The sequence below is a fragment of the Notolepis coatsorum genome, assembly GCF_963971535.1.
Source record: "Notolepis coatsorum genome assembly, chromosome: 1".
Lineage (NCBI taxonomy): Eukaryota > Metazoa > Chordata > Actinopteri > Aulopiformes > Paralepididae > Notolepis > Notolepis coatsorum.
In genome coordinates this window covers 616326-642937 of record NC_140165.1, presented here as the reverse complement: position 1 = coordinate 642937, position 26612 = coordinate 616326, and the positions used below count along the sequence as shown (strand labels likewise).

At 49.8% G+C, this 26612-nt stretch overlaps 1 protein-coding gene across 1 annotated transcript in view; it reads left to right on the top strand.

The window, feature by feature from the left end:
- Positions 1 to 26612, top strand: part of zc3h13 (zinc finger CCCH-type containing 13) — a 119752-nt gene that overhangs the window by 18373 nt on the left and 74767 nt on the right. The window contains 10 exon segments of the mRNA XM_084328052.1: positions 427 to 663; positions 4826 to 4985; positions 5432 to 5470; positions 5511 to 5711; positions 6312 to 6746; positions 6749 to 6857; positions 7587 to 7735; positions 7737 to 7845; positions 12840 to 13380; positions 18477 to 18725. Of these exon segments, the coding sequence (XP_084184178.1) occupies positions 427 to 663; positions 4826 to 4985; positions 5432 to 5470; positions 5511 to 5711; positions 6312 to 6746; positions 6749 to 6857; positions 7587 to 7735; positions 7737 to 7845; positions 12840 to 13380; positions 18477 to 18725 (2229 nt within the window).

Genomic DNA, 26612 nt, shown 5'->3' with positions numbered 1-26612 from the left:
AGGAAAACATTTTGGGAAATTAGCTTACCGTCTTCTCCAGAGAGAGACAAGAAGATAGATACCAGTCTCCCCTCTCTGCGTTCAGTAGAAAGCCATCTTGCTGCACGTTAGCCTATAGCTTAGCACAATGAATGGAAGCGGAGATGACCGGGTAGCCTAGCCATTGTCCAACTAACACCTCTCCCCGAAGGCTACCCGGTCATGTCCGCTTCCATTCATTGTGCTAAGCTATAGGCTAACGTGCAGTCCAGCAGCTTTCTAGTGAACGCACACAGAGAGGAGACTGGTCTCTATCTTCTTATCTCTCTCTCTGGAGAAGACTGTGAGCTCATTTCCCCAAATGTGGGCGTGTTCCTTTAAGGATGTGTTTGGGTCTTCAGCGGCGCTGAACCTGACTCTCCCTCCGTGTCTCGTCCCGTGCCCCAGGTCCACCAAGGGGAGCAAGAAGAAGGGGCCCCGCACGCCCAGCCCCCCCCCGCCCCCTCCCCCGGTCCCGGTCCCGGTCCCGCTGGACCTGCTCGTGACGGCGCCGGTGGTGGTGGGGGGGAAGAAGCACAAGGGGAAGCACAAGAACAAGGAGAAGGCAGAGGAGAAGGAGGCGGCCAAGGAGAGGAGCCGCGAGGCCGCCGCCGAGAAACACGAGAAGAAGAAGGAGAAACGCAGGTAGGGGGGGGGGAGGGGGGCCAGGCTGTGAGGGGAGGGGCCAGGCTGTGAGGGGGAGGGGCCAGGCTGTGAGGGGGAGGGGCCAGGCTGTGAGGGGGAGGGGCCAGGCTGTGAGGGGGAGGGGCCAGGCTGTGAGGAGGAGGGGCCAGGCTGTGAGGAGGAGGGGGCCAGGCTGTGAGGGGGAGGGGCCAGGCTGTGAGGGGGAGGGGCCAGGCTGTGAGGGGGAGGGGCCAGGCTGTGGGGAGGAGGGGGCCAGGCTGTGAGGGGGAGGGGCCAGGCTGTGAGGAGGAGGGGCCAGGCTGTGAGGAGAGGGGGCCAGGCTGTGAGGGGGAGGGGCCAGGCTGTGAGGGGGAGGGGCCAGGCTGTGAGGGGGAGGGGCCAGGCTGTGGGGAGGAGGGGGCCAGGCTGTGAGGAGGAGGGGGCCAGGCTGTGAGGGGAGGGGCCAGGCTGTGAGGGGGAGGGGCCAGGCTGTGAGGGGGAGGGGCCAGGCTGTGAGGAGGAGGGGGCCAGGCTGTGAGGGGGAGGGGGCCAGGCTGTGAGGGGGAGGAGGGGGAGGGGCCAGGCTGTGAGGAGGAGGGGCCAGGCTGTGAGGGGGAGGGGGCCAGGCTGTGAGGGGGAGGGGGGGAGGGGGCCAGGCTGTGAGGGGGAGGGGCCAGGCTGTGAGGGGAGGGGCCAGGCTGTGAGGAGGAGGGGGCCAGGCTGTGAGGGGGAGGGGGCCAGGCTGTGAGGGGGAGGAGGGGGAGGGGGCCAGGCTGTGAGGAGGAGGGGGCCAGGCTGTGAGAGGAGGGGCAGGCTGTGAGGAGGAGGGGGGGAGGGGGCCAGGCTGTGAGGAGGAGGGGCCAGGCTGTGAGGAGGAGGGGCCAGGCTGTGAGGGGGAGGGGGGGGAGGGGGCCAGGCTGTGAGGGGGAGGGGGCCAGGCTGTGAGGGGGAGGGGGCCAGGCTGTGAGGGGGAGGGGCCAGGCTGTGAGGAGGGGGAGGGGGCCAGGCTGTGAGGGGGAGGGGCCAGGCTGTGAGGAGGAGGGGGCCAGGCTGTGAGGAGGAGGGGCCAGGCTGTGAGGAGGAGGGGGCCAGGCTGTGAGGAGGAGGGGGCCAGGCTGTGAGGGGGAGGGGCCAGGCTGTGAGGGGGAGGGGCCAGGCTGTGAGGGGGAGGGGGCCAGGCTGTGAGGGGGGGGAGGGGGCCAGGCTGTGAGGGGAGGGGGCCAGGCTGTGAGGGGAGGGCCAGGCTGTGAGGGAGGGGCCAGGCTGTGGGGAGGGGGGGCCAGGCTGTGAGGGGGAGGGGGCCAGGCTGTGAGGAGGAGGGGCCAGGCTGTGAGGAGGAGGGGGCCAGGCTGTGAGGGGGAGGGCCAGGCTGTGAGGGGGAGGGGCCAGGCTGTGAGGGGAGGCCAGGCTGTGGGGAGGAGGGGCCAGGCTGTGAGGGGGAGGGGCCAGGCTGTGAGGGGGAGGGCCAGGCTGTGAGGGGAGGGGCCAGGCTGTGAGGGAGGGGGCCAGGCTGTGAGGGGAGGGGCCAGGCTGTGAGGGGGAGGGGCCAGGCTGTGGGAGGAGGGGGCCAGGCTGTGAGGGAGGGGCCAGGCGTGAGGGGAGGGGCAGGCTTGGGGAGGGGGCCAGGCAGGAGGAGGGGGCCAGGCTGTGAGGAGGAGGGGCCAGGCTGTGAGGAGGAGGGGCCAGGCTGTGAGGAGGAGGGGGGGGAGGGGGCCAGGCTGTGAGGAGGAGGGGGCCAGGCTGTGAGGAGGAGGGGGGGGAGGGGGCCAGGCTGTGAGGAGGAGGGGCCAGGCTGTGAGGAGGAGGGGGCCAGGCTGTGAGGGGGAGGGGGGGAGGGGGCCAGGCTGTGAGGGGGAGGGGGCCAGGCTGTGAGGGGGAGGGGGCCAGGCTGTGAGGGGAGGGGCCAGGCTGTGAGGAGGAGGAGGGGGAGGGGGCCAGGCTGTGAGGGGGAGGGGCCAGGCTGTGAGGAGGAGGGGGCCAGGCTGTGAGGAGGAGGGGCCAGGCTGTGAGGAGGAGGGGCCAGGCTGTGAGGGGGAGGGGCCAGGCTGTGAGGGGGAGGGGGCCAGGCTGTGAGGGGGGGGAGGGGGCCAGGCTGTGAGGGGAGGGGGCCAGGCTGTGAGGAGGAGGGGGCCAGGCTGTGAGGGGGAGGGGCCAGGCTGTGAGGGGGAGGGGCCAGGCTGTGAGCCGTTCCTGTGACGGGTCCTGATAACTAGGGTTGGGCACCGAGAACCGGTTCTAATGGGAACCGGTTCCTAACTTCCGGTTCTGGAACCAGAAGTAACATATTTGCATTTCGATTCTTAATTTCGATTCTGAACACTTTCAATGCCCACGACGTGATATGACGTTTTATCAGCCACCCCCCCCCCCCCCCCCCCTGAATGCCCACGACGACAATTATTGTTTAATTTTTTTATTAGCGAATTTAGCATATTTCATCAACGAGTCTCCCGTTGGTACAGCAGCTCCTCCAGCAGCTCAGAATGGAAAAAAGCGCCCCCTATCGTCTATCCCTGAAAACTTAGACTGACCTGGGATCAGTGATATGGCTGGCTCCCTGAGCTGGCGAGACGTCTGCTCAACATGGAAGTGATCGCGGGACGGGAATCAGCCTGGAATATATATATTCACAGTAGCCAATTGATAGTAGACAGTAGTGATCGATTTTGGAATGGCGATCAGGAATTGGAATGATCTTTTTGGAGAACATCTGATCTGAGGTAAGGAATCAATTTGACCAGTCTTGGGATAATCAGAGTTGTATTCGCTGAGATCTCAGCGTTCGCCCTATGTGTGATGTGTCTCTGTGTGCGCGATCGCTGATGAGGAAATCAGAGAATCGATTTTCAGCTCGCGGCCCCAGCGTGCATACGTACACATATACTATCGATAATCTAGCGTTTATTTGAAAACTATTCATAATAGGCCGAAAAATGACAACGTTTTTGTGTATTCTAGAATATTCCAGTACAGGGCGTTTATCATGGAATCTTTTTATTTTCCTTGAAAACGAGGGCTTTTCAAAATGCTATAAAACGAAAATGAACCGATTAAAAAAAAAAAACAATCCGCTTCGACAATGTTGACTGGAAAACGAGTCATTGATAAATGACGGGCAGATTAGACACATAGCCATAATTTAAAACATAGATTAGGCGTTATTAACGCTAACATTGAAGTGGATGGTGGGCATTCAACCGGTAAATCAAGATTAAGCTTGGGCTCTGAAAGTGTTAAAAAATATTTATTTTTTATTTTTTTTACTTTGTTAATTAATACCCTAGTTACAGTACAGCAACCAAATTAAACTGCATCAAGTCAACTGACAATGTGAATAATATGAAAAAAAATTAAGATTTTCACAAAAAAAAAAAAAAAAAAAAATTGAAATAAGCTGTGACCTGTTTTGACCTGCACCTCAAAGAATCGGAATCGAGAATCGTTTAGAACAGGAATCGAAATGGAGAATCGGAACCGGAATCGTTCCAAATCCAAACGATGCCCGACCCTACTGATAACTAGGGCTGTACCCAATAGGTACTGATAACTAGGGCTGTACCCAATAGGTACTGATAACTAGGGCTGTACCCAATAGGTACTGATAACTAGGGCTGTACCCAATAGCTTCGAAGCTTCACTCATAACGTTGACATTCAAATTCTAAATCAACATTCAAATATTATAATTTTTATTATTATATGCCCTCGCTGATGAAAGAAAAATAAATGCAATTGGGACATTTCTATCTCAACTTATGACCATTTCTTTGACGGTCACGCTCCACATACACACTAATGGACTCTCCACTCTAGCGCTGAAATCTGTGATTTCACCGTTCCTTCCCTTGTTTTCCGATCGCCACACGGCCACAATTGTAGACGGAATTACACGACATCGCACGTAAACCGTCCATGAAGTTCCTCAAGTGCTCGTATTAAAAAAAAAAACTAAGCTTCGTCTCTTTATCGGTTTGCTTTAATCATCGTGAGAGTGAAGGGAGCGCAGCCTCGTTGAAATGCATTGGGGATGGATGTGTGTCAGTTAGGATTTGAATCGATGGAGGCGTGCGGGTGTGCAGCACGAGACTTAAGGAGGTCGAGTACTTTATCACCTAAAGATGGTGAGTCAGAGTGTTGTGCAGTTGAATTATTCTCGTGACTGTTGTCTCGTGCTCCGCGCGCAGGGACCGGTCCGACGGCTCCCTGAAGGCCAAGCGGTCGGGGACCTCGGAGGAGCGCTGCGGCGGCCTGTCTTCGCCCCCCAGGGACATGTCCCCCCCGCCGCCCAGGAAGAAGTCCCCTCCCCTAAAGCCGCCTCCCAGAGGAACCCTCCCCCCCACGCAGGTCAGTACACTCGACGCACCACGGGGCTAATTTATAACCGTGTCTGTTTGTTCATCCACAGTCTGGTGGTCACAATCACGCTGAGGAAAATTAACAAAACAATGGGGATAATTGTACAATATGATGACGTTCAAGTGCCGGGAGGCAAATAAATAGGCGATAAAGAAAAGCCATTTGCTGGCATTTCCTGCAACTTAACAACATAATTACAAAGATAAAATGGCAAACGCAAGGGTATGTTCCAGATAAATTATGTATTTACTGAGAGTGGAACAGAGGACGGAGCAATAATGACATAGACAATGATGCAGAAATATTTTATTATATTTATATATGTTTTTTATTTATATACATTGTCATTCGATCTAGAGCCCCGCCCCTCTGGTTGGGTGTGTTCGCCTGGTTCCTCTCCAGTGAGTGACCCTCTGGTTGGGTTCTGTCCGCAGGTCCCCCACCCCGCCCCCCGGCACCACTCCCCTCCTCTCACTCCCTTCTCCCCGCCGCCGCCGGTCGGCCTCGCCCCCCCCTACCGCCACGAGGCCCCGGCCCCCGCCTCCCCCCGCGGTCCCCCCTCCTGTCCCGGACGCCTCCTCGCCCCAGCGGAGGTCGGACAGGTCCAGCCCCCCGGGGAGACACCACTCCCAGGGCCGCGAGAGGAGCCGCGGGGAGAGGGAGAGGAGCCCGCCTCCGCCGGAGCACCGGCACGCGGAGCGCCGAGACGGTAATGTAACGTTGTTCTCGTACATCTGACTACAGAGCAGAGGATAAGAGAGGAAAAGAGAGTAGGGAGAGAGATATGGAGGGAGAGAGAGAGGAAAAGAGGAGAGAGATAGGAAGGGAGAGAAGGGAGGAGAGGAAAAGAGAGATGGGAAAGGAGAGAGGAGGAAGAGAGGAGAAGAGGAGGGAGAGAGGAAAAGAGATGAGGGAGAGAGGAAAGAGAGAGAGAGATAGGAAAGGAGAGAGGAAAAGAGGGAGAGAGGAAAAGAGAGATGGGAGAGGAGGAAGAGAGGAAAAGAGGAGGGAGAACGATATGAAGGGAGAGAGGAAAAGAGGAGAGAGGAGGAAGAGAGGAAAAGAGGGAGAAAGAGGGAGAGGAAAGGAGAGAGGAGGAAGAGGGGAAAAAAGGAAAAGAGGAGGGAGAGAGGAAAAGAGGAGAGAGAGGAGGGAGAAAGAGGGAGAGAGAAAAGAGAGATGGGAAGGAGAGAGGAGGAAAAGAGGAGGGAGAGGCTCTTGGTGTCTTGGAGAACCGGTACCCTGTTCAGGCCCGTTCTGGACGCGTCACCAGCTGATGGTTTCCTCCCCCTGTGGGTTTCTCCCGTCGCACAGAGAGCCGCGGCAGCAGCAAGCGAGAGAAGGACGGCGGCCGCGACGACCGCGACTACGAGGCCGAGCAGGGGGCGTCGACGACGCGGGACGACCGCGAAGCCAGAGAGGGACGAGGAGGAGAGCGGCGGGACGGGGGGCGAGGAGAGCGGGGACGGGAAGCCACCCGGGGGGGCGACGCCACCACCACCACCAGGGACCCGAAGGACGCGTCCCGGGACGGCAGGGCGGAGACGACGCAGGGCGGAGACGACGACGGCGGCGGCGGCGGCGGCGGCAGGTGCGACGCGCTCTGGCAGGGAGTCCTTGGAGCGCCGCGACCGTGAACGGGAGAAGGAGAAGGAGCGGGAGAAGGAGCGGGCCGACGCCCACAGGAAGGAGGAGCTGGCCCAGGAGGAGAGGAGCTACGGGAGGGGCCACGGGGGGGGGGCGGGAGGAGGCGGGGAGAGCCGAGGGGAGGGGGGGGAGGCGGGGCGGAGGCCAGGGCCGACAACAGGGCGGAGAGGAACGGGCGAGGGAGGGGCCGCGCCACAGAGGTCTCTGATAAAGGTGAGGGGGTGGTCGGGTCATCGTCATGACAACCATCTGGTTCACAGCTCTGTGCTGGTTTTGGTGTTTTATAAGAATACATATCTCTTTTAATCTCTCTCTCTTTTAATCTCTTCTCCTCTCCTCTCTTTTCCTCTCTCTCTCCCTCCTCTCTTTACCTCTCCCTCCTCTCTCTTTTCCTCTCTCCTCTTTTCCTCTCCTCTCTTTTCCTCTCTCTCTCTCTCTCCCTCCTCTATCTTTTCCTCTCCCTCTTTTTTTCCTCTATTTTCCTCTCCCTCTTCTCCTTTCCTCTCTCTTTTCCTCTCCCTCCTCTCGCCTTTCCTCTCTTTCCTCTCTCCCTTCTCTCTTTTCTTCTCTCTTTTCCTCTCTCCCTCCTCTCTCCTTTCCTCTCCCTCCTCTCTTTTTCCCTCTCCCTCTCTTTTTCCCTCTTTCTTTTCTCCTCTCCCTTTTTTCCCTCTCTTTTCCTCTCTCCCTCTCTCTTTCCTCTCCCTCTGTATTTTCCTCTCCCTCTCTCTTCATCTCTCTATCCCTCCTCTTTTCCTCTTTCCTCTCCTGTCTTATACTGTTTCATGCATGTAACTGTCCCTCCTCTCCCTCCTCCTCTTCTTCCTCTTCCTCCTCCTCCTCCTCCTCTTCCTCTTCCTCTTCCTCCTCCTCCTCCTCCTCTCCCTCCTCCTCCTCTTCATCTTCATCTTCCTCCTCCTCCTCCTCCTCTTCCTCCTCCTCCAGGCTCCAGTAGGAACTCGCGGGGTTCCCAGCTGGACAGCGGACATGACAGTTGGGAGTCGCGGAGCAGCGGCGTGCGCGAGAGGAGCGCAGAGAGGAGCACCGGCGACCGCAGCGCCGCGGACCGCGGCTCTGACCGGGGCTCTGACCGGGGGGGGCGCGGACCGGGAGCGCTACGAGCAGCAGGCCCGGGACTCGTCCTACGACAGGAGAGGAGGGGGGCACGCGGAGCGCGAGCGCAGAGACAACAACAGAGAGAGAGGTACTGACATCACATCACTCTAGTCCTGTTACATCAGCAGGGTTCACACGAGGTCCTTGAAGTGCTTAAAGTGCTTAAAAAAATAAGAAAAGTCAAGGCCTGGAATTCTTTAAACGGCCTATTATTTAACCAGGTGCTTAAAAAGTCCTTGAAATTCAAATCAACCATTCGCATTGAAAGTTTTGTTCATCCATGATAATGGTGCTGAATCAAGACATTACATTTTTTTTTTAATTTAAAGTGTAACTAATTGTCGGAAATTGGTTTTAAGTAGGGGTGTAACGATGCGACCTCACAACGATTAATTTATATTACGATTATTCAGGCAACGATTCAATGCATCATGAAATCTCTTAATTTGACCACGATTCGATTCGATACATTTTCTATTAATTAAATCTATTAATCAGTTAATTCCCCCAAAAATATTGAATACACAAATGTGGCTGGGGGAACTGATTCACTCAGCATGAATGGACTATAGGTCAATAAAAACAATACACAAAAAATAAAAAAAAATCAATTAAAAAGAGAATGAATAAATTATTTTTTAATTTCGATTATTTTCTATTATAATCGATTCTAACATAATAATAATAATAAATAATAATTCATTTTATTTATATAGCGCTTCTCAATGATCCGAAGTCGCTGACATATTCAAATCGATGCAGTTGAATCGTCACATTAGAATCGATGCATCATTACACCCCTAGTTTTAAGCCATAAATATTGGATCCGATTTTTTTTCTATAAAAAAAAAAACGACATTTAAAAGTGAATTGTATCCTTTTAAATGCCCTTTTAAAATGAAAAGTATTGCGTGGAAAAGTACTTGAAAGTCCTTTAATTTCATTTCACAATGTCTGTGGGAACATAATATAACATAACATCAGTTATATTTGTCTTAAAGGTGCTATACATAACATTCAGCCACTAGGTGTCGCACTAGAGCACCTGCATGTCATTTATCCAATCACGTCAGGAAATGGGAAGTAGGGAGGGGATACATGCACGCATTGCAAGCAACATGCAAACGACAACGTTCATTTTGGACCCGCCAATTATCATTTTTTTATTATAAATTCTTTTCATCAATAATCTTTTTGGGGGGAAAAGCAATACTTTTAAGTGTAATCTAACAGTCTTTATAGAAACAGCTTTAAGTGTAATCTATCAGTCTGTAGAAACAGCTTTAAGTAGGGATGTCCGATATTATCGGCCGATATTTGCATTCAAATGTGATATCGGAGGGGCGCCCCCCAGTGGCGAACCACATAACGCCCTGAGTCGCGGCACGGCCGACCCGGGTTCGGTTTCCGGACCCGTGGTTATTTGCCGAATGTCTTCCCCCCACTCTGTCTCCCGTTCCTCCTCTCTCTCTCTACTGGACTGCCCAGTAGTAAAAAGCGATAAACGCTAAAAAATATCTGTATCGGAAATTAAGAGTTGGACAATATCGGTATATCGGTATCGGTAAAAAAGCCAATATCGAACATCCCTAGCTTAACACATTGCCTGCCGAGCATTGTACCCATCTAATGCCCCTCTCTGCCAGCGCTATAAGTCTATGGAGATGTTCACCTTCTTTGCAGGGCTATAACTTTTTTAATTGTATTGCTATATTGACATTACTATGGCCCATTCAACATCGATTATCTATCGTTCAGGATGTGGGAACGTTATACTTTTTCATTCATACATTCATACAAAAATACCTTCTAGAATATAAGTATGTTTTTATCGTTTTCTGCAGTAATTCCTAGAACGTGAGTTATAGGCCTAAACGCATATCGCTGCTGTCGGGACAAAACCTCATAACTCCAAAAACCCAACTTTTCAGCAGATGAAAAAAACGAACACAGATTTGAGGGTGAATAGAGTTAGGAGGTTTAGACAGATGATCGGATTAATGCTTTCCCATTGTTTAAACTTTGTAAAACCCACACAGACATATGGAGGATGATCTACGGAGTTGATTTATATAAAAAAAAAATTAAATGGAGTTATGAGGTTTTGACCCGACAGCAGCGATATATAGATTATCGATTTCTGTTTCCCCCCTATACACGCTATATAAAAAAATAAACAATTGGGCTGAAAATAACGTTAGTGTCCTCTTACCGTGCGTCAAAGAGACTGGCGCTGAAAGATCCCAAGTATAGGACGTCGATCGCCTAGGTCCATTTCCGGTTTGTATGTCGCAATAAACGCCGAAATCATATAGATTATTAAAGGTGCCATGCATTATAAATGTCATTTTTCAGTCTCTAGCATTGTATTATAGTAATAGGAGTTCGTATCAATGTGTTTTTGGGCCTAAATACTATATTGGCGAATTCCTCAGTTACAGCCCATCCCCTCTTTGCCTCTAGTAAATCAGGTCATTTTGATTTGACGACCTGGAGCACGTCACAGGGCGCTGTGGATAGACACAGTGATGCGATTGGCTCTGTGGTTGGAGCTAATGCCCGCCCCCATTCTACCTAGACTAGACAGCGAGTGAAGCTGCGGGGCGAGAGGAAGAGAGAGCCGAGAGGGAGCCGAGAGAAAGGAAGAGAGAGGGAGAGAGAGAGGGGCTGCTGCACGGAGGTCCGCGCGACACACACACACCTCCGAACGGGAGAGTGATAGAAAGAAAAAAAAGAAGAGAGAGGGAGGGAGGGAGAGAGAGGGGGCACTTGGGGGGGGGGGGGGGACCTGCTGCACGGAGGTCCGCGCGACACACACACACCTCCGAACGGGAGAGTGATAGAAAGAAAAAAAGGAAGAGAGAGGGAGGGGCTTCTCTCTCTCTCTCTCTCTCTCTCTCTCTCTCTCTCTCTCTCTCTCTCTCTCTCTCTCTCTCTCTCTCTCTCTCATGGTATAAATGATTATTTGTGTAAATATATGGTTATACGCCGACCATTAAGAAAATACATGTTAGTTTAGGAATAAGGGGCAGGTAACTATATAACTATAAGATTTATTCTTCTTCCTGCTCCTTTTGTCCATGGAATGACTATTTATGATTTTTTAATGAAGAAACTATGATTGTATTATTCCATGTGGCAAATAAAAACTCTGAACTGAACTGAACTCTCTCTCTCTTTCCCCCCCCCTCCCTCCCTCCCTCTACCAGTGCAGACTGTGGTCTGACTGTCACTCAAAGTGCTTATGGGCGGAGCCAGGCCATAACAGCCTGATTTCTCGAGGCTGAAAAATGATGGTTTCGAGTACTTGATTAGAAATATAAAACAATGAATTTTTTTTGAAAAAAAAATTACAAATGTCTTCAATAGACTAACAGGAATTGTGTAAAGTTGCCCAAATAGTGCTAGGAATAGCAGTGCATAACCCCTTTAAGTTTAGAAAGCGATCCATTATGTACATTGTGTCTGTCGGGAGCCTTGCAACGATATCTGATGGCCGGATGAATTTAATCGACGCACATCCCCCATATTCTGTTTGCCAGTGTAACTCGCCCGACCATCCACCAGGCGGCGGTATTGAGCCATCGTTGCCTTCACCTTTAGGGTCCAGCTGGAGCGTCGCGGCTGTATATATGAATTATGAATGCCAATGGCGAAAAAAATGAAATATTGATATCAATAACGCTGTACAGCGAGGTCTGACGGTCAAAGCATGGCGGGCAATAACGCTTTAAAAGGTTTCCGGCGGTGGATGTGTTGTAAACAGCCCATTTTTTAACAAGGTGCTTAACACTTTAAACGCCGAAACTCGTCATTCCCCGCCATGCTCATTCTGCCGAAGACGCCGTAACACGTCTTTGATATCAATATTTCAAAAATCTGTGATCGAAATCATATTTCTCCCCCGGGGACCTGAGATATACTGCTGAGCTCCACTCAACTCTCTAACGGTTCAAGAGCGCCATCTGGTGGCAGATCGGCAGATCGCCCAACAGGAAGTCATGTGGATGAAGTGGTGCTCACCCATATTTCGTCCGGGCACTCGCTATCATTAGCAGGACTCCATCTTGACACAGTGAACACCGATCGGTGCAAATAACTCGACAAACAACATGATTTGGACGTATATACTATTATACAACCTGGAAATGGATCGGATATTTATACATCCCATAATAGGAATATCTCTGCTCCACGCCCAACGGCGCGAGGAAGATACGGTAAGATCCAGCGTTATTTTCCAACGTGTTCTTTACTAACTGCTCTGATGATCATATCACCCACACTAGATGAATGATATAACGTTGCCCACGGAATTATAAACCACCCCCCGCCCATCCGGTCATCATCAGATCATACGTAGTAACTTCTAGAACCACGTCCAGTTGACAATTTTTTTATCTCGCACAGATTCCTACCAAACTGTATTTGATCATCAATATAATGCATTTAGGGCTATAAATCAAGTTCTGGAGAAAGCTGCAGAAAATGATAAAAACATACTTATACTTTAGACCGTATTTTAGTATGAATATGTGAATGAAAAAGTATAACGTTGCTACACCCTGAACAATAGATATAGGACATTGAATGGGCCATAATAATGTCAATTTAGCAATAGAATTTAAAAAGTTATAGCCCTGCAAAGAAGGGGAACTTCTCCATAGACAAATAGAGATGGCGAGGGATGGTAAATTATGAATTTAACCATGGCGATCAAAGTGTTAAAAAGTCCTTGAAATTCAAATCAACCATTCGCATTGAAAGTTTTGTTCATCCATGATCAAATTGTTCTGAATCAAGAAGTCGTTTTTTTGTTCTGTTTTAATCAAATCTGACGAGTCGCCGTCTGCTTGTCCTCATCTCTCCGTGGCGTCTGATGCTCTAGCTCGCTCTAGCTGGCAGAGCCAAGAAGATGCTTAAAAAAACTGCATTTAACAGTGAATTGTATCCTTCGAGTGACATCCTTGAAAATGAAAAAATAGTGCTTGGAAAAGTACTTTAAAGTCCTTGAATTTCATTTAGCAATGTCTGTGGGAACCCTGAATCTAACAGTCTTGGTGATTCTCTCCGTCTCTCCAGACCAAAGAGCACCCTCTCCAAGCAGACACCCGGGGAGGGGAGCGGAGGAGTCCGAGAGGGAGGAGAGGAGGGAGGAGCGGAGAGCCGACAGGGGGGAGGACCGGCGGGAGGACAGGACCAGAGACCGGGAACGGGAGAGGGAGCGGGAGAGAGACCGTGAGAGGGAGAAGGAGAAGGAGCGGGAGAGGGAAAAGGAGCGAGAGAAGGAGCGGGAGAGGGAGGCGGAGAGGGAGCGCGTCAAGGAGAGGGAGCGTGAACGGGAGAGGGAGCGCGAGCGGGAGAGGGAGCGCGAGGAGCGGGAGAGGGAGAGAGAAAAGCGAGAGAGGGAGAGGGAGGAGAGGGAGAGAGAGAAGCGAGAGAGGGAGAGGGAGGAGAGGGAGCGGGAGAAGCGTGAGAGGGAGCGGGAGGAGAGGGAGCGGGAGAGGCAGCAGCGGGAGTGGGACGAGAGGGAGAAAGGGAGGGAGGAGAGGAGGGACCGGAGAGAGGACCCCAGAGACGACAGACCGGCCCGGGAGGCGGCCCACGAGGAACGCAAGCCCAGGTACCAACCGGATCAAAGCCAGGGCGGGCTCCACCTGTCCCAACCAATCAGATCAAAGCCAGGGCGGGCTCCACCTGTCCCAACCAATCAGATCAAAGCCAGGGCGGGCTCCACCTGTCCCAACCAATCGGATCAAAGCCAGGGGGGCTCCACCAGTAGTGTAGTCTAATAATAATAATAATAATACATTTTATTTATAAAGCGCTTTTCAAAACCCAAAGACGCTGACAATGAGCAAAACAAATGAACAGAGAAACAAAGACCCACAGGGAATAAGCAACAGTAAGAATACGCAGGACATACAACTACGGGTAACAAGTAACAGATACAGAGTCCAGTAGGGGACCAGTTGGGGAAGTGAGGAAACCGAGGGGAGGGAGGGGGGGGGGGGGGGACAGGAGAGGGAGAGAAAGTAGCGAAGGGGAAGGGGAGGTTGGAGGAGGGTGGTTATGGGTAGGGAAGGTTGTATACTGGGGGAGAACAGGTAGGTTTTGAGTCGGGATTTAAAGGTGGAGAGTGAGGGAGAGTCTCGGACAGTCTGAGGGATCTGCAATGTTTTTAACCTTGTGTAGTGTGGTAGTGAAAGGTTAACCTTCTGTAGTGTGGTAGTGAAAGGTTAACCTTCTGTAGTGTGGTAGTGAAAGGTTAACCTTCTGTAGTGTGGTAGTGAAAGGGTTAACCTGTAGTGTGGTAGTGAAAGGTTAACCTTCTGTAGTGTGGTAGTGAAAGGGTAACCTTCTGTAGTGTGGTAGTGAAAGGTTAACCTTCTGTAGTGTGGTAGTGAAAGGTTAACCTTCTGTAGTGTGGTAGTGAAAGGTTAACCTTCTGTAGTGTGGTAGTGAAAGGGTAACCTTCTGTAGTGTGGTAGTGAAAGGGTAACCTTCTGTAGTGTGGTAGTGAAAGGGTAACCTTCTGTAGTGTGGTAGTGAAAGGGTAACCTTCTGTAGTGTGGTAGTGAAAGGTTAACCTTCTGTAGTGTGGTAGTGAAAGGTTAACCTTCTGTAGTGTGGTAGTGAAAGGTTAACCTTCTGTAGTGTGGTAGTGAAAGGGTAACCTTCTGTAGTGTGGTAGTGAAAGGGTAACCTTCTGTAGTGTGGTAGTGAAAGGGTTAACCTGTAGTGTGGTAGTGAAAGGGTTAACCTTCTGTAGTGTGGTAGTGAAAGGGTAACCTTCTGTAGTGTGGTAGTGAAAGGTTAACCTTCTGTAGTGTGGTAGTGAAAGGGTTAACCTGTAGTGTGGTAGTGAAAGGTTAACCTTATGTAGTGTGGTAGTGAAAGGTTAACCTTCTGTAGTGTGGTAGTGAAAGGTTAACCTTCTGTAGTGTGGTAGTGAAAGGGTTAACCTGTAGTGTGGTAGTGAAAGGTTAACCTTCTGTAGTGTGGTAGTGAAAGGGTAACCTTCTGTAGTGTGGTAGTGAAAGGTTAACCTTCTGTAGTGTGGTAGTGAAAGGTTAACCTTCTGTAGTGTGGTAGTGAAAGGTTAACCTTCTGTAGTGTGGTAGTGAAAGGTTAACCTTCTGTAGTGTGGTAGTGAAAGGGTAACCTTCTGTAGTGTGGTAGTGAAAGGGTAACCTTCTGTAGTGTGGTAGTGAAAGGTTAACCTTCTGTAGTGTGGTAGTGAAAGGTTAACCTTCTGTAGTGTGGTAGTGAAAGGTTAACCTTCTGTAGTGTGGTAGTGAAAGGGTAACCTTCTGTAGTGTGGTAGTGAAAGGGTAACCTTCTGTAGTGTGGTAGTGAAAGGGTTAACCTGTAGTGTGGTAGTGAAAGGGTTAACCTTCTGTAGTGTGGTAGTGAAAGGGTAACCTTCTGTAGTGTGGTAGTGAAAGGTTAACCTTCTGTAGTGTGGTAGTGAAAGGGTTAACCTGTAGTGTGGTAGTGAAAGGTTAACCTTATGTAGTGTGGTAGTGAAAGGTTAACCTTCTGTAGTGTGGTAGTGAAAGGTTAACCTTCTGTAGTGTGGTAGTGAAAGGTTAACCTTCTGTAGTGTGGTAGTGAAAGGTTAACCTGTAGTGTGGTAGTGAAAGGGTTAACCTGTAGTGTGGTAGTGAAAGGTTAACCTTCTGTAGTGTGGTAGTGAAAGGGTAACCTGTAGTGTGGTAGTGAAAGGGTTAACCTGTAGTGTGGTAGTGAAAGGTTAACCTTATGTAGTGTGGTAGTGAAAGGTTAACCTTCTGTAGTGTGGTAGTGAAAGGTTAACCTTCTGTAGTGTGGTAGTGAAAGGTTAACCTGTAGTGTGGTAGTGAAAGGGTTAACCTGTAGTGTGGTAGTGAAAGGTTAACCTTCTGTAGTGTGGTAGTGAAAGGTTAACCTTCTGTAGTGTGGTAGTGAAAGGTTAACCTTCTGTAGTGTGGTAGTGAAAGGTTAACCTTCTGTAGTGTGGTAGTGAAAGGTTAACCTTCTGTAGTGTGGTAGTGAAAGGTTAACCTTCTGTAGTGTGGTAGTGAAAGGTTAACCTGTAGTGTGGTAGTGAAAGGGTTAACCTGTAGTGTGGTAGTGAAAGGTTAACCTTCTGTAGTGTGGTAGTGAAAGGTTAACCTTCTGTAGTGTGGTAGTGAAAGGTTAACCTGTAGTGTGGTAGTGAAAGGGTTAACCTGTAGTGTGGTAGTGAAAGGTTAACCTTCTGTAGTGTGGTAGTGAAAGGTTAACCCTTCTGTAGTGTGGTAGTGAAAGGTTAACCTTCTGTAGTGTGGTAGTGAAAGGTTAACCTTCTGTAGTGTGGTAGTGAAAGGAAGGTTAACCTTCTGTAGTGTGGTAGTGAAAGGTTAACCTTCTGTAGTGTGATAGTGAAAGGGTTAACCTGTAGTGTGGTAGTGAAAGGTTAACCTTCTGTAGTGTGGTAGTGAAAGGTTAACCCTTCTGTAGTGTGGTAGTGAAAGGTTAACCTTCTGTAGTGTGGTAGTGAAAGGGTTAACCTTGTGTAGTGTGGTAGTGAAAGGTTAACCTTCTGTAGTGTGTTAGTGAAAGGTTAACCTTCTGTAGTGTGGTAGTGAAAGGTTAACCTTCTGTAGTGTGGTAGTGAAAGGTTAACCTTCTGTAGTGTGGTAGTGAAAGGTTAACCGTCTGTAGTGTGGTAGTGAAAGGTTAACCTTCTGTAGTGTGGTAGTGAAAGGTTAACCTTCTGTAGTGTGGTAGTGAAAGGTTAACCGTCTGTAGTGTGGTAGTAAAAGGTTAACCGTCTGTAGTGTGGTAGTGAAGGGTTAACCGTCTGTAGTGTGGTAGTGAAAGGGTTAAATCAGTCCAAAGCATTTAAACCTCCCCAGCTGTAAAAGCTGTAAATGTTATTGTCTTTCATACCCTTTACTGAACACTCTGATGATGCATGTATTAATTTATTATATATCTGTTATTATTATTATTATTATTATTATTATTATTATTATTATTATTATTATTATTATTAGACACAAGGGATGCGTCTCCCTGGCTTTCTGTCAGAAATAGTGCCACCCTACCCTGCTGAGAGATCTATAGAGAGAGGTCTATAGTGAGAGGTCTATAGAGAGAGGTCTATAGTGAGGTCTATAATAGAGAGAGGTCTATAGAGAGGTCTATAGAGAGAGGTCTATAGTGAGTCTATAGTGAGAGGTCTATAGTGAGAGGTCTATAGTGAGAGGTCTATAGAGAGAGGTCTATAGAGAGAGGTCTATAGAGAGAGGTCTATAGTGAGGTCTATAGAGAGAGGTCTATAGTGAGAGGTCTATAGTGAGAGGTCTATAGAGAGAGGTCTATAGTGAGAGGTCTATAGAGAGAGGTCTATAGTGAGAGGTCTATAGAGAGAGGTCTATAGTGAGAGGTCTATAGTGAGAGGTCTATAGTGAGAGGTCTATAGTGAGAGGTCTATAGTGAGAGGTCTATAGTGAGAGGTCTATAGTGAGAGGTCTATAGTGAGAGGTCTATAGAGAGAGGTCTATAGTGAGAGGGTCTATAGAGAGAGGTCTATAGAGAGAGGTCTATAGAGAGGTCTATAGTGAGAGGTCTATAGAGAGAGGTCTATAGAGAGAGGTCTATAGAGAGAGGTCTATAGAGAGAGGTCTATAGTGAGAGGTCTATAGAGAGAGGTCTATAGTGAGAGGTCTATAGTGAGAGGTCTATAGAGAGGTCTATAGTGAGAGGTCTATAGTGAGAGGTCTATAGTGAGAGGTCTATAGAGAGGTCTATAGAGAGAGGTCTATAGTGAGAGGTCTATAGTGAGAGGTCTATAGTGAGAGGTCTAGTGAGAGGTCTATAGTGAGAGGTCTATAGAGAGAGGTCTATAGAGAGAGGTCTATAGTGAGAGGTCTATAGTGAGAGGTCTATAGTGAGAGGTCTATAGTGAGAGGTCTATAGAGAGAGGTCTATAGTGAGAGGTCTATAGTGAGAGGTCTATAGAGAGAGGTCTATAGAGAGAGGTCTATAGAGAGAGGTCTATAGTGAGAGGTCTATAGTGAGAGGTCTATAGTGAGAGGTCTATAGAGAGAGGTCTATAGAGAGGTCTATTTGGTTGTTAAGTCCTTTTTGCACCTTTCTTTTCTAATCACCTCCCTCATCCCCCCTCTTTCTCTCTCTCTCTCTCTCTCTCTCTCTCTCTCTCTCTCTCTCTCTCTCGATCATCTCTCTCTCCCCCTCTCTCTCTCCTCATCTCTCTCTGTATCTCTCTCCCTCATCCCTCTCTCTCTCTCCCCCTCATCCCTCTCTCCCTCTCTCCCTCCTCATCTCTCCTCATCTCTCTCTCCTCATCCATCTCCCCCTCCCTCTTTCTCTCTTTCTCTCTTTCTCTCTTTTCTCTCTCTCTCTCTCTCTCTCTCTCTCTCTCTCTCTCTCTCTCTCTCTCTCTCTCTCTCTCTCTCTCCCTCTCCCTCCTCATCTCTTTCCTCATCTCTCTCTCCTCATCCCTCTCCCCCTCCCTCTCTTTCTCTCTCCCCCTCGCTTTCTCCCCCCGCTCTCTCTCTCTCTCTCCCCCTCCCTCTCTCTCTCTCCCTCCCTCTCTCTCTCTCCTCATCTCTCTCTCCTCCTCCCTCCCCCCTCTCCCCTCCCTCTCTCTCTCTCTCTCCCCCTCTCTCTCTCCTCATCTCTCTCTCTCCTCATCCCTCCCCCCCTCTCTCCCTCTCTCTCCACCAGCCGTAAGAGGCACAGGGTGGAGAGCAGTCCCAGCCCGCGGCCGTCCCCCAAGCGGGCGGCGCGAGACCTCACCCCCCCGGCCGACAGCGACGGCTACAACAGCCCCCCCCGGAGGAGAAGAGCGAGCGCCCGCCACCGCACCCCACCGGCCGAGGAGCGCGGGGCGCCAAGCCCAGCCCCCAGCCCCTCCTCCCCAGCCCGGCGCTGCTGCCGCTGCCTGCTGCGCCCGACGGTAGGGAGCGCACTAGTGTGGGGGGGGACATATCCATACAGTATAGTGGTGGGGGGGACATATCCATACAGTATAGTGGTGGGGGGGACATATCCATACAGTATAGTGGTGGGGGGGACATATCCATACAGTATAGTGGTGGGGGGGACATATCCATACAGTATAGTGGTGGGGGGGACATATCCATACAGTATAGTGGTGGGGGGGACATATCCATACAGTATAGTGGTGGGGGGGGACATATCCATACAGTATAGTGTTGGGGGGGGACATATCCATACAGTATAGTTGTGGGGGGGACATATCCATACAGTATAGTGGTGGGGGGGACATATCCATACAGTATAGTGGTGGGGGGGACATATCCATACAGTATAGTGGTGGGGGGGGACATATCCATACAGTATAGTGGTGGGGGGGACATATCCATACAGTATAGTGGTGGGGGGACATATCCATACAGTATAGTGGTGGGGGGGACATATCCATACAGTATAGTGGTGGGGGGGACATATCCATACAGTATAGTGGTGGGGGGGACATATCCATACAGTATAGTGGTGGGGGGGACATATCCATACAGTATAGTGGTGGGGGGGACATATCCATACAGTATAGTGGTGGGGGGACATATCCATACAGTATAGTGGTGGGGGGGGACATATCCATACAGTATAGTGTTGGGGGGGACATATCCATACAGTATAGTGGTGGGGGGGGGACATATCCATACAGTATAGTGGTGGGGGGGACATATCCATACAGTATAGTGGTGGGGGGGGACATATCCATACAGTATAGTGGTGGGGGGGGACATATCCATACAGTATAGTGGTGGGGGGGGGGACATATCCATACAGTATAGTGGTGGGGGGGGGACATATCCATACAGTATAGTGGTGGGGGGACATATCCATACAGTATAGTGGTGGGGGGGGGACATATCCATACAGTATAGTGGTGGGGGGGACATATCCATACAGTATAGTGGTGGGGGGGACATATCCATACAGTATAGTGGTGGGGGGACATATCCATACAGTATAGTGTTGGGGGGGACATATCCATACAGTATAGTGGTGGGGGGACATATCCATACAGTATAGTGGTGGGGGGGGACATATCCATACAGTATAGTGGTGGGGGGGGACATATCCATACAGTATAGTGGTGGGGGGGACATATCCATACAGTATAGTGGTGGGGGGGACATATCCATACAGTATAGTGGTGGGGGGGACATATCCATACAGTATAGTGGTGGGGGGACATATCCATACAGTATAGTGGTGGGGGGGGACATATCCATACAGTATAGTGGTGGGGGGGACATATCCATACAGTATAGTGGTGGGGGGACATATCCATACAGTATAGTGGTGGGGGGGACATATCCATACAGTATAGTGGTGGGGGGGACATATCCATACAGTATAGTGGTGGGGGGGGACATATCCATACAGTATAGTGTTGGGGGGGGACATATCCATACAGTATAGTGGTGGGGGGGGGACATATCATACAGTATAGTGGTGGGGGGGACATATCCATACAGTATAGTGGTGGGGGGGACATATCCATACAGTATAGTGGTGGGGGGGACATATCCATACAGTATAGTGGTGGGGGGGGGACATATCCATACAGTATAGTGGTGGGGGGGGACATATCCATACAGTATAGTGGTGGGGGGGACATATCCATACAGTATAGTGGTGGGGGGGGACATATCCATACAGTATAGTGGTGGGGGGGACATATCCATACAGTATAGTGGTGGGGGGGACATATCCATACAGTATAGTGGTGGGGGGGACATATCCATACAGTATAGTGTGGGGGGACATATCCATACAGTATAGTGGTGGGGGGGACATATCCATACAGTATAGTGGTGGGGGGACATATCCATACAGTATAGTGGTGGGGGGGACATATCCATACAGTATAGTGGTGGGGGGGACATATCCATACAGTATAGTGTGGGGGGACATATCCATACAGTAGTGGGGGGGACATATCCAACAGTATAGTGGTGGGGGGGACATATCCATACAGTATAGTGTTGGGGGGACATATCCATACAGTATAGTGGTGGGGGGGCACATATCCATACAGTATAGTGGTGGGGGGACATATCCATACAGTATAGTGTTGGGGGGGACATATCCATACAGTATAGTGGTGGGGGGGACATATCCATACAGTATAGTGGTGGGGGGCACATATCCATACAGTATAGTTGTGGGGGGGACATATCCATACAGTATAGTGGTGGGGGGGGACATATCCATACAGTATAGTGGTGGGGGGGGACATATCCATACAGTATAGTGGTGGGGGGGACATATCCATACAGTATAGTGGTGGGGGGGACATATCCATACAGTATAGTGGTGGGGGGGACATATCCATACAGTATAGTGGTGGGGGGACATATCCATACAGTATAGTGGTGGGGGGGGACATATCCATACAGTATAGTGGTGGGGGGACATATCCATACAGTATAGTGGTGGGGGGGACATATCCATACAGTATAGTGGTGGGGGGGACATATCCATACAGTATAGTGGTGGGGGGGACATATCCATACAGTATAGTGGTGGGGGGGACATATCCATACAGTATAGTGGTGGGGGGACATATCCATACAGTATAGTGGTGGGGGGGACATATCCATACAGTATAGTGGTGGGGGGACATATCCATACAGTATAGTGGGGGGGGGACATATCCATACAGTATAGTGGTGGGGGGGACATATCATACAGTATAGTGGTGGGGGGGGGACATATCCATACAGTATAGTGGTGGGGGGGACATATCCATACAGTATAGTGGTGGGGGGGACATATCCATACAGTATAGTGGTGGGGGGGGACATATCCATACAGTATAGTGGTGGGGGGGGGACATATCCATACAGTATAGTGGTGGGGGGGACATATCCATACAGTATAGTGGTGGGGGGGGGACATATCCATACAGTATAGTGGTGGGGGGGGACATATCCATACAGTATAGTGTTGGGGGGGACATATCCATACAGTATAGTGGTGGGGGGACATATCCATACAGTATAGTGGTGGGGGGGACATATCCATACAGTATAGTGGTGGGGGGGACATATCCATACAGTATAGTGGTGGGGGGGGACATATCCATACAGTATAGTGGTGGGGGGGACATATCCATACAGTATAGTGGTGGGGGGGGGGACATATCCATACAGTATAGTGTTGGGGGGGACATATCCATACAGTATAGTGGGGGGGGGGACATATCCATACAGTATAGTGTTGGGGGGGACATATCCATACAGTATAGTGGTGGGGGGGGGACATATCCATACAGTATAGTGGTGGGGGGGACATATCCATACAGTATAGTGTTGGGGGGGGACATATCCATACAGTATAGTGGTGGGGGGGGGACATATCCATACAGTATAGTGGTGGGGGGGGACATATCCATACAGTATAGTGGTGGGGGGGGGGACATATCCATACAGTATAGTGGTGGGGGGGGACATATCCATACAGTATAGTGTGGGGGGGGGACATATCCATACAGTATAGTGGTGGGGGGGGGACATATCCATACAGTATAGTGGTGGGGGGGACATATCCATACAGTATAGTGTTGGGGGGGGACATATCCATACAGTATAGTGGTGGGGGGGACATATCCATACAGTATAGTGGTGGGGGGACATATCCATACAGTATAGTGGTGGGGGGGGGACATATCCATACAGTATAGTGGTGGGGGGGACATATCCATACAGTATAGTGGTGGGGGGGGGACATATCCATACAGTATAGTGGTGGGGGGGGACATATCCATACAGTATAGTGTTGGGGGGGGACATATCCATACAGTATAGTGGTGGGGGGGGACATATCCATACAGTATAGTGGTGGGGGGGGGACATATCCATACAGTATAGTGGTGGGGGGGACATATCCATACAGTATAGTGGTGGGGGGGACATATCCATACAGTATAGTGGTGGGGGGGGGGACATATCCATACAGTATAGTGGTGGGGGGGACATATCCATACAGTATAGTGGTGGGGGGGGACATATCCATACAGTATAGTGGTTGGGGGGGGACATATCCATACAGTATAGTGGTGGGGGGGACATATCCATACAGGGTGGGGGGGGACATATCCATACAGTATAGTGGTGGGGGGGGGACATATCCATACAGTATAGTGGTGGGGGGGGACATATCCATACAGTATAGTGGTGGGGGGGACATATCCATACAGTATATGGTGGGGGGGACATATCCATACAGTATAGTGGTGGGGGGACATATCCATACAGTATAGTGGTGGGGGGGACATATCCATACAGTATAGTGTTGGGGGGGACATATCATACAGTATAGTGGTGGGGGGGGGACATATCCATACAGTATAGTGGTGGGGGGGACATATCCATACAGTATAGTGGTGGGGGGGGGACATATCCATACAGTATAGTGGTGGGGGGGGACATATCCATACAGTATAGTGTTGGGGGGGGACATATCCATACAGTATAGTGGTGGGGGGGACATATCCATACAGTATAGTGTGGGGGGGGGACATATCCATACAGTATAGTGGTGGGGGGACATATCCATACAGTATAGTGGTGGGGGGGACATATCCATACAGTATAGTGGTGGGGGGGGGACATATCCATACAGTATAGTGGTGGGGGGGGACATATCCATACAGTATAGTGGTGGGGGGGACATATCCATACAGTATAGTGGTTGGGGGGGGACATATCCATACAGTATAGTGGTGGGGGGGACATATCCATACAGGGTGGGGGGGGGACATATCCATACAGTATAGTGGTGGGGGGGGACATATCCATACAGTATAGTGGTGGGGGGACATATCCATACAGTATAGTGGTGGGGGGGGGACATATCCATACAGTATAGTGGTGGGGGGGACATATCCATACAGTATAGTGTTGGGGGGGACATATCCATACAGTATAGTGGTGGGGGGGACATATCCATACAGTATAGTGGTGGGGGGGGGACATATCCATACAGTATAGTGGTGGGGGGGACATATCCATACAGTATAGTGGTGTGGGGGGGACATATCCATACAGTATAGTGGTGGGGGGGACATATCCATACAGTATAGTGGTGGGGGGGGGACATATCCATACAGTATAGTGGTGGGGGGGACATATCCATACAGTATAGTGGTGGGGGGGGGACATATCCATACAGTATAGTGGTGGGGGGGGACATATCCATACAGTATAGTGGTGGGGGGGGACATATCCATACAGTATAGTGGTGGGGGGGGACATATCCATACAGTATAGTGGTGGGGGGGGACATATCCATACAGTATAGTGGTGGGGGGGGACATATCCATACAGTATAGTGGTGGGGGGGACATATCCATACAGTATAGTGTTGGGGGGGACATATCCATACAGTATAGTGTGGGGGGGGACATATCCATACAGTATAGTGGTGGGGGGGACATATCCATACAGTATAGTGGTGGGGGGGGACATATCCATACAGTATAGTGTTGGGGGGGGGACATATCCATACAGTATAGTGGTGGGGGGACATATCCATACAGTATAGTGGTGGGGGGGACATATCCATACAGTATAGTGGTGGGGGGGACATATCCATACAGTATAGTGGTGGGGGGGACATATCCATACAGTATAGTGGTGGGGGGGACATATCCATACAGTATAGTGGTGGGGGGACATATCCATACAGTATAGTGGTGGGGGGGACATATCCATACAGTATAGTGTTGGGGGGGGACATATCCATACAGTATAGTGGTGGGGGGGACATATCCATACAGTATAGTGGTGGGGGGGATATATCCATACAGTATAGTGGTGGGGGGGACATATCCATACAGTATAGTGGTGGGGGGGTATATCCATACAGTATAGTGGGGGGGGGACATATCCATACAGTATAGTGTTGGGGGGGACATATCCATACAGTATAGTGTTGGGGGGGACATATCCATACAGTATAGTGGGGGGGGGACATATCCATACAGTATAGTGGTGGGGGGGGACATATCCATACAGTATAGTGGGGGGGGGGACATATCCATACAGTATAGTGGTGGGGGGGGACATATCCATACAGTATAGTGGTGGGGGGACATATCCATACAGTATAGTGGTGGGGGGGGACATATCCATACAGTATAGTGGTGGGGGGGGACATATCCATACAGTATAGTGTGGGGGGGACATATCCATACAGTATAGTGGTGGGGGGGACATATCCATACAGGGTGGGGGGGGGACATATCCATACAGTATAGTGGTGGGGGGGACATATCCATACAGTATAGTGGTGGGGGGGGACATATCCATACAGTATAGTGGTGGGGGGGACATATCCATACAGTATAGTGTTGGGGGGGGACATATCCATACAGTATAGTGTTGGGGGGACATATCCATACAGTATAGTGTTGGGGGGACATATCCATACAGTATAGTGGTGGGGGGACATATCCATACAGTATAGTGGTGGGGGGGACATATCCATACAGTATAGTGTTGCCCGGGTGGCGAACCACGTAATGCGCTGCGTCGCAACACGGCCGCGCCGCGCCGAATGTCTTCCCCCGACTATCTCCCATTCTTCCCCTCTCTCTCTCTCTACCGGACTGCCCGGTAGTAAAAACTAGGGATGTCCAATATTGGCATTAAAATGTGATATAGGAAATATCGGTATCTGTTTAAATGTTTTTTTTTTTTTTACATTTCTATAACCTTTATTTACCCAGACAGGCAAGTAAGAACTAATTCTGATTTTATTTATTGTCAAAAGTATGCATAATGTTGTGTTAATTCCACGACAAGAGATATGTAATGTTAATTACCTGAAATTATTAAGTTTTTGGGGGGGGGGGACCCTGCATATATCGGTATCGGTTGATATCGGTATCGGAAATTAAGAGTTGGACAATATCGGTATATCGGTATCGGTAAAAAAGCCAATATCGAGCATCCCTAGTAAAAACCAATAAAAATCTACCAAAAACATAATAAAAAAAGAAAAAGTATTGCGATACTTTGCGTGGCGATACATTTTATTATGCAAAAAAAATATATTTTTGGATAAGGAAGTTGCATTGTTCATTTCAATACCTGTAATAGTACAGTAGTCCACACACACGCACACATGTGCATTCAGTTAAGTTGGAATATGACTGTAATACAAACAGTTCCAGTTTGTCAGGTACATGCAACACAGATTACAGTGTTTGACATCTGTCTGCTTGAGAAAATACCATGTTCTGCAATAAAAATGATTGAAGTGAGATGAACAGACTGAAAACTTAATTTTATTAGATAAACATGTTGACAAAGTTTTACTTTGCAGTTGAAAAAAGGTAAAAAAAGGTTGCAATATATCGCAATATTAATATCGCAATACTCAGCATATCGCAATATATTTTTAATCGCAATACCATCGTATTGTGACTTAAGTATCGTGATAGTATCGTATCGTGAGGCCTCTGGTGATTCCCACCCCTAGAACGCACGCTCTTACACATGGAGGCGCACCCCCCCCCCATCTTTTAAAGGAACATGCGCTATTATTGGACATATTTCACTTTTGGTTTAACCCTTGAACCTGACGGGGTCCGGACATCATGCCATAAATCCATCTCTACAGACTGTATGAATTAATGTTGCGTTTTGTAATTTTTATAAAAATTTTGCCAAGAGTAAAGACCCTAACCCTGTCAAAACAGCAGTCATAGTGTATATTTTCAGCAATACGTTTGTTGATACTACTGATACCTGGTGATACTAAATCCAGATTGAACTCTGTCATTGGAAAGAGGAGATTTGTTACTGTCTGTTATGT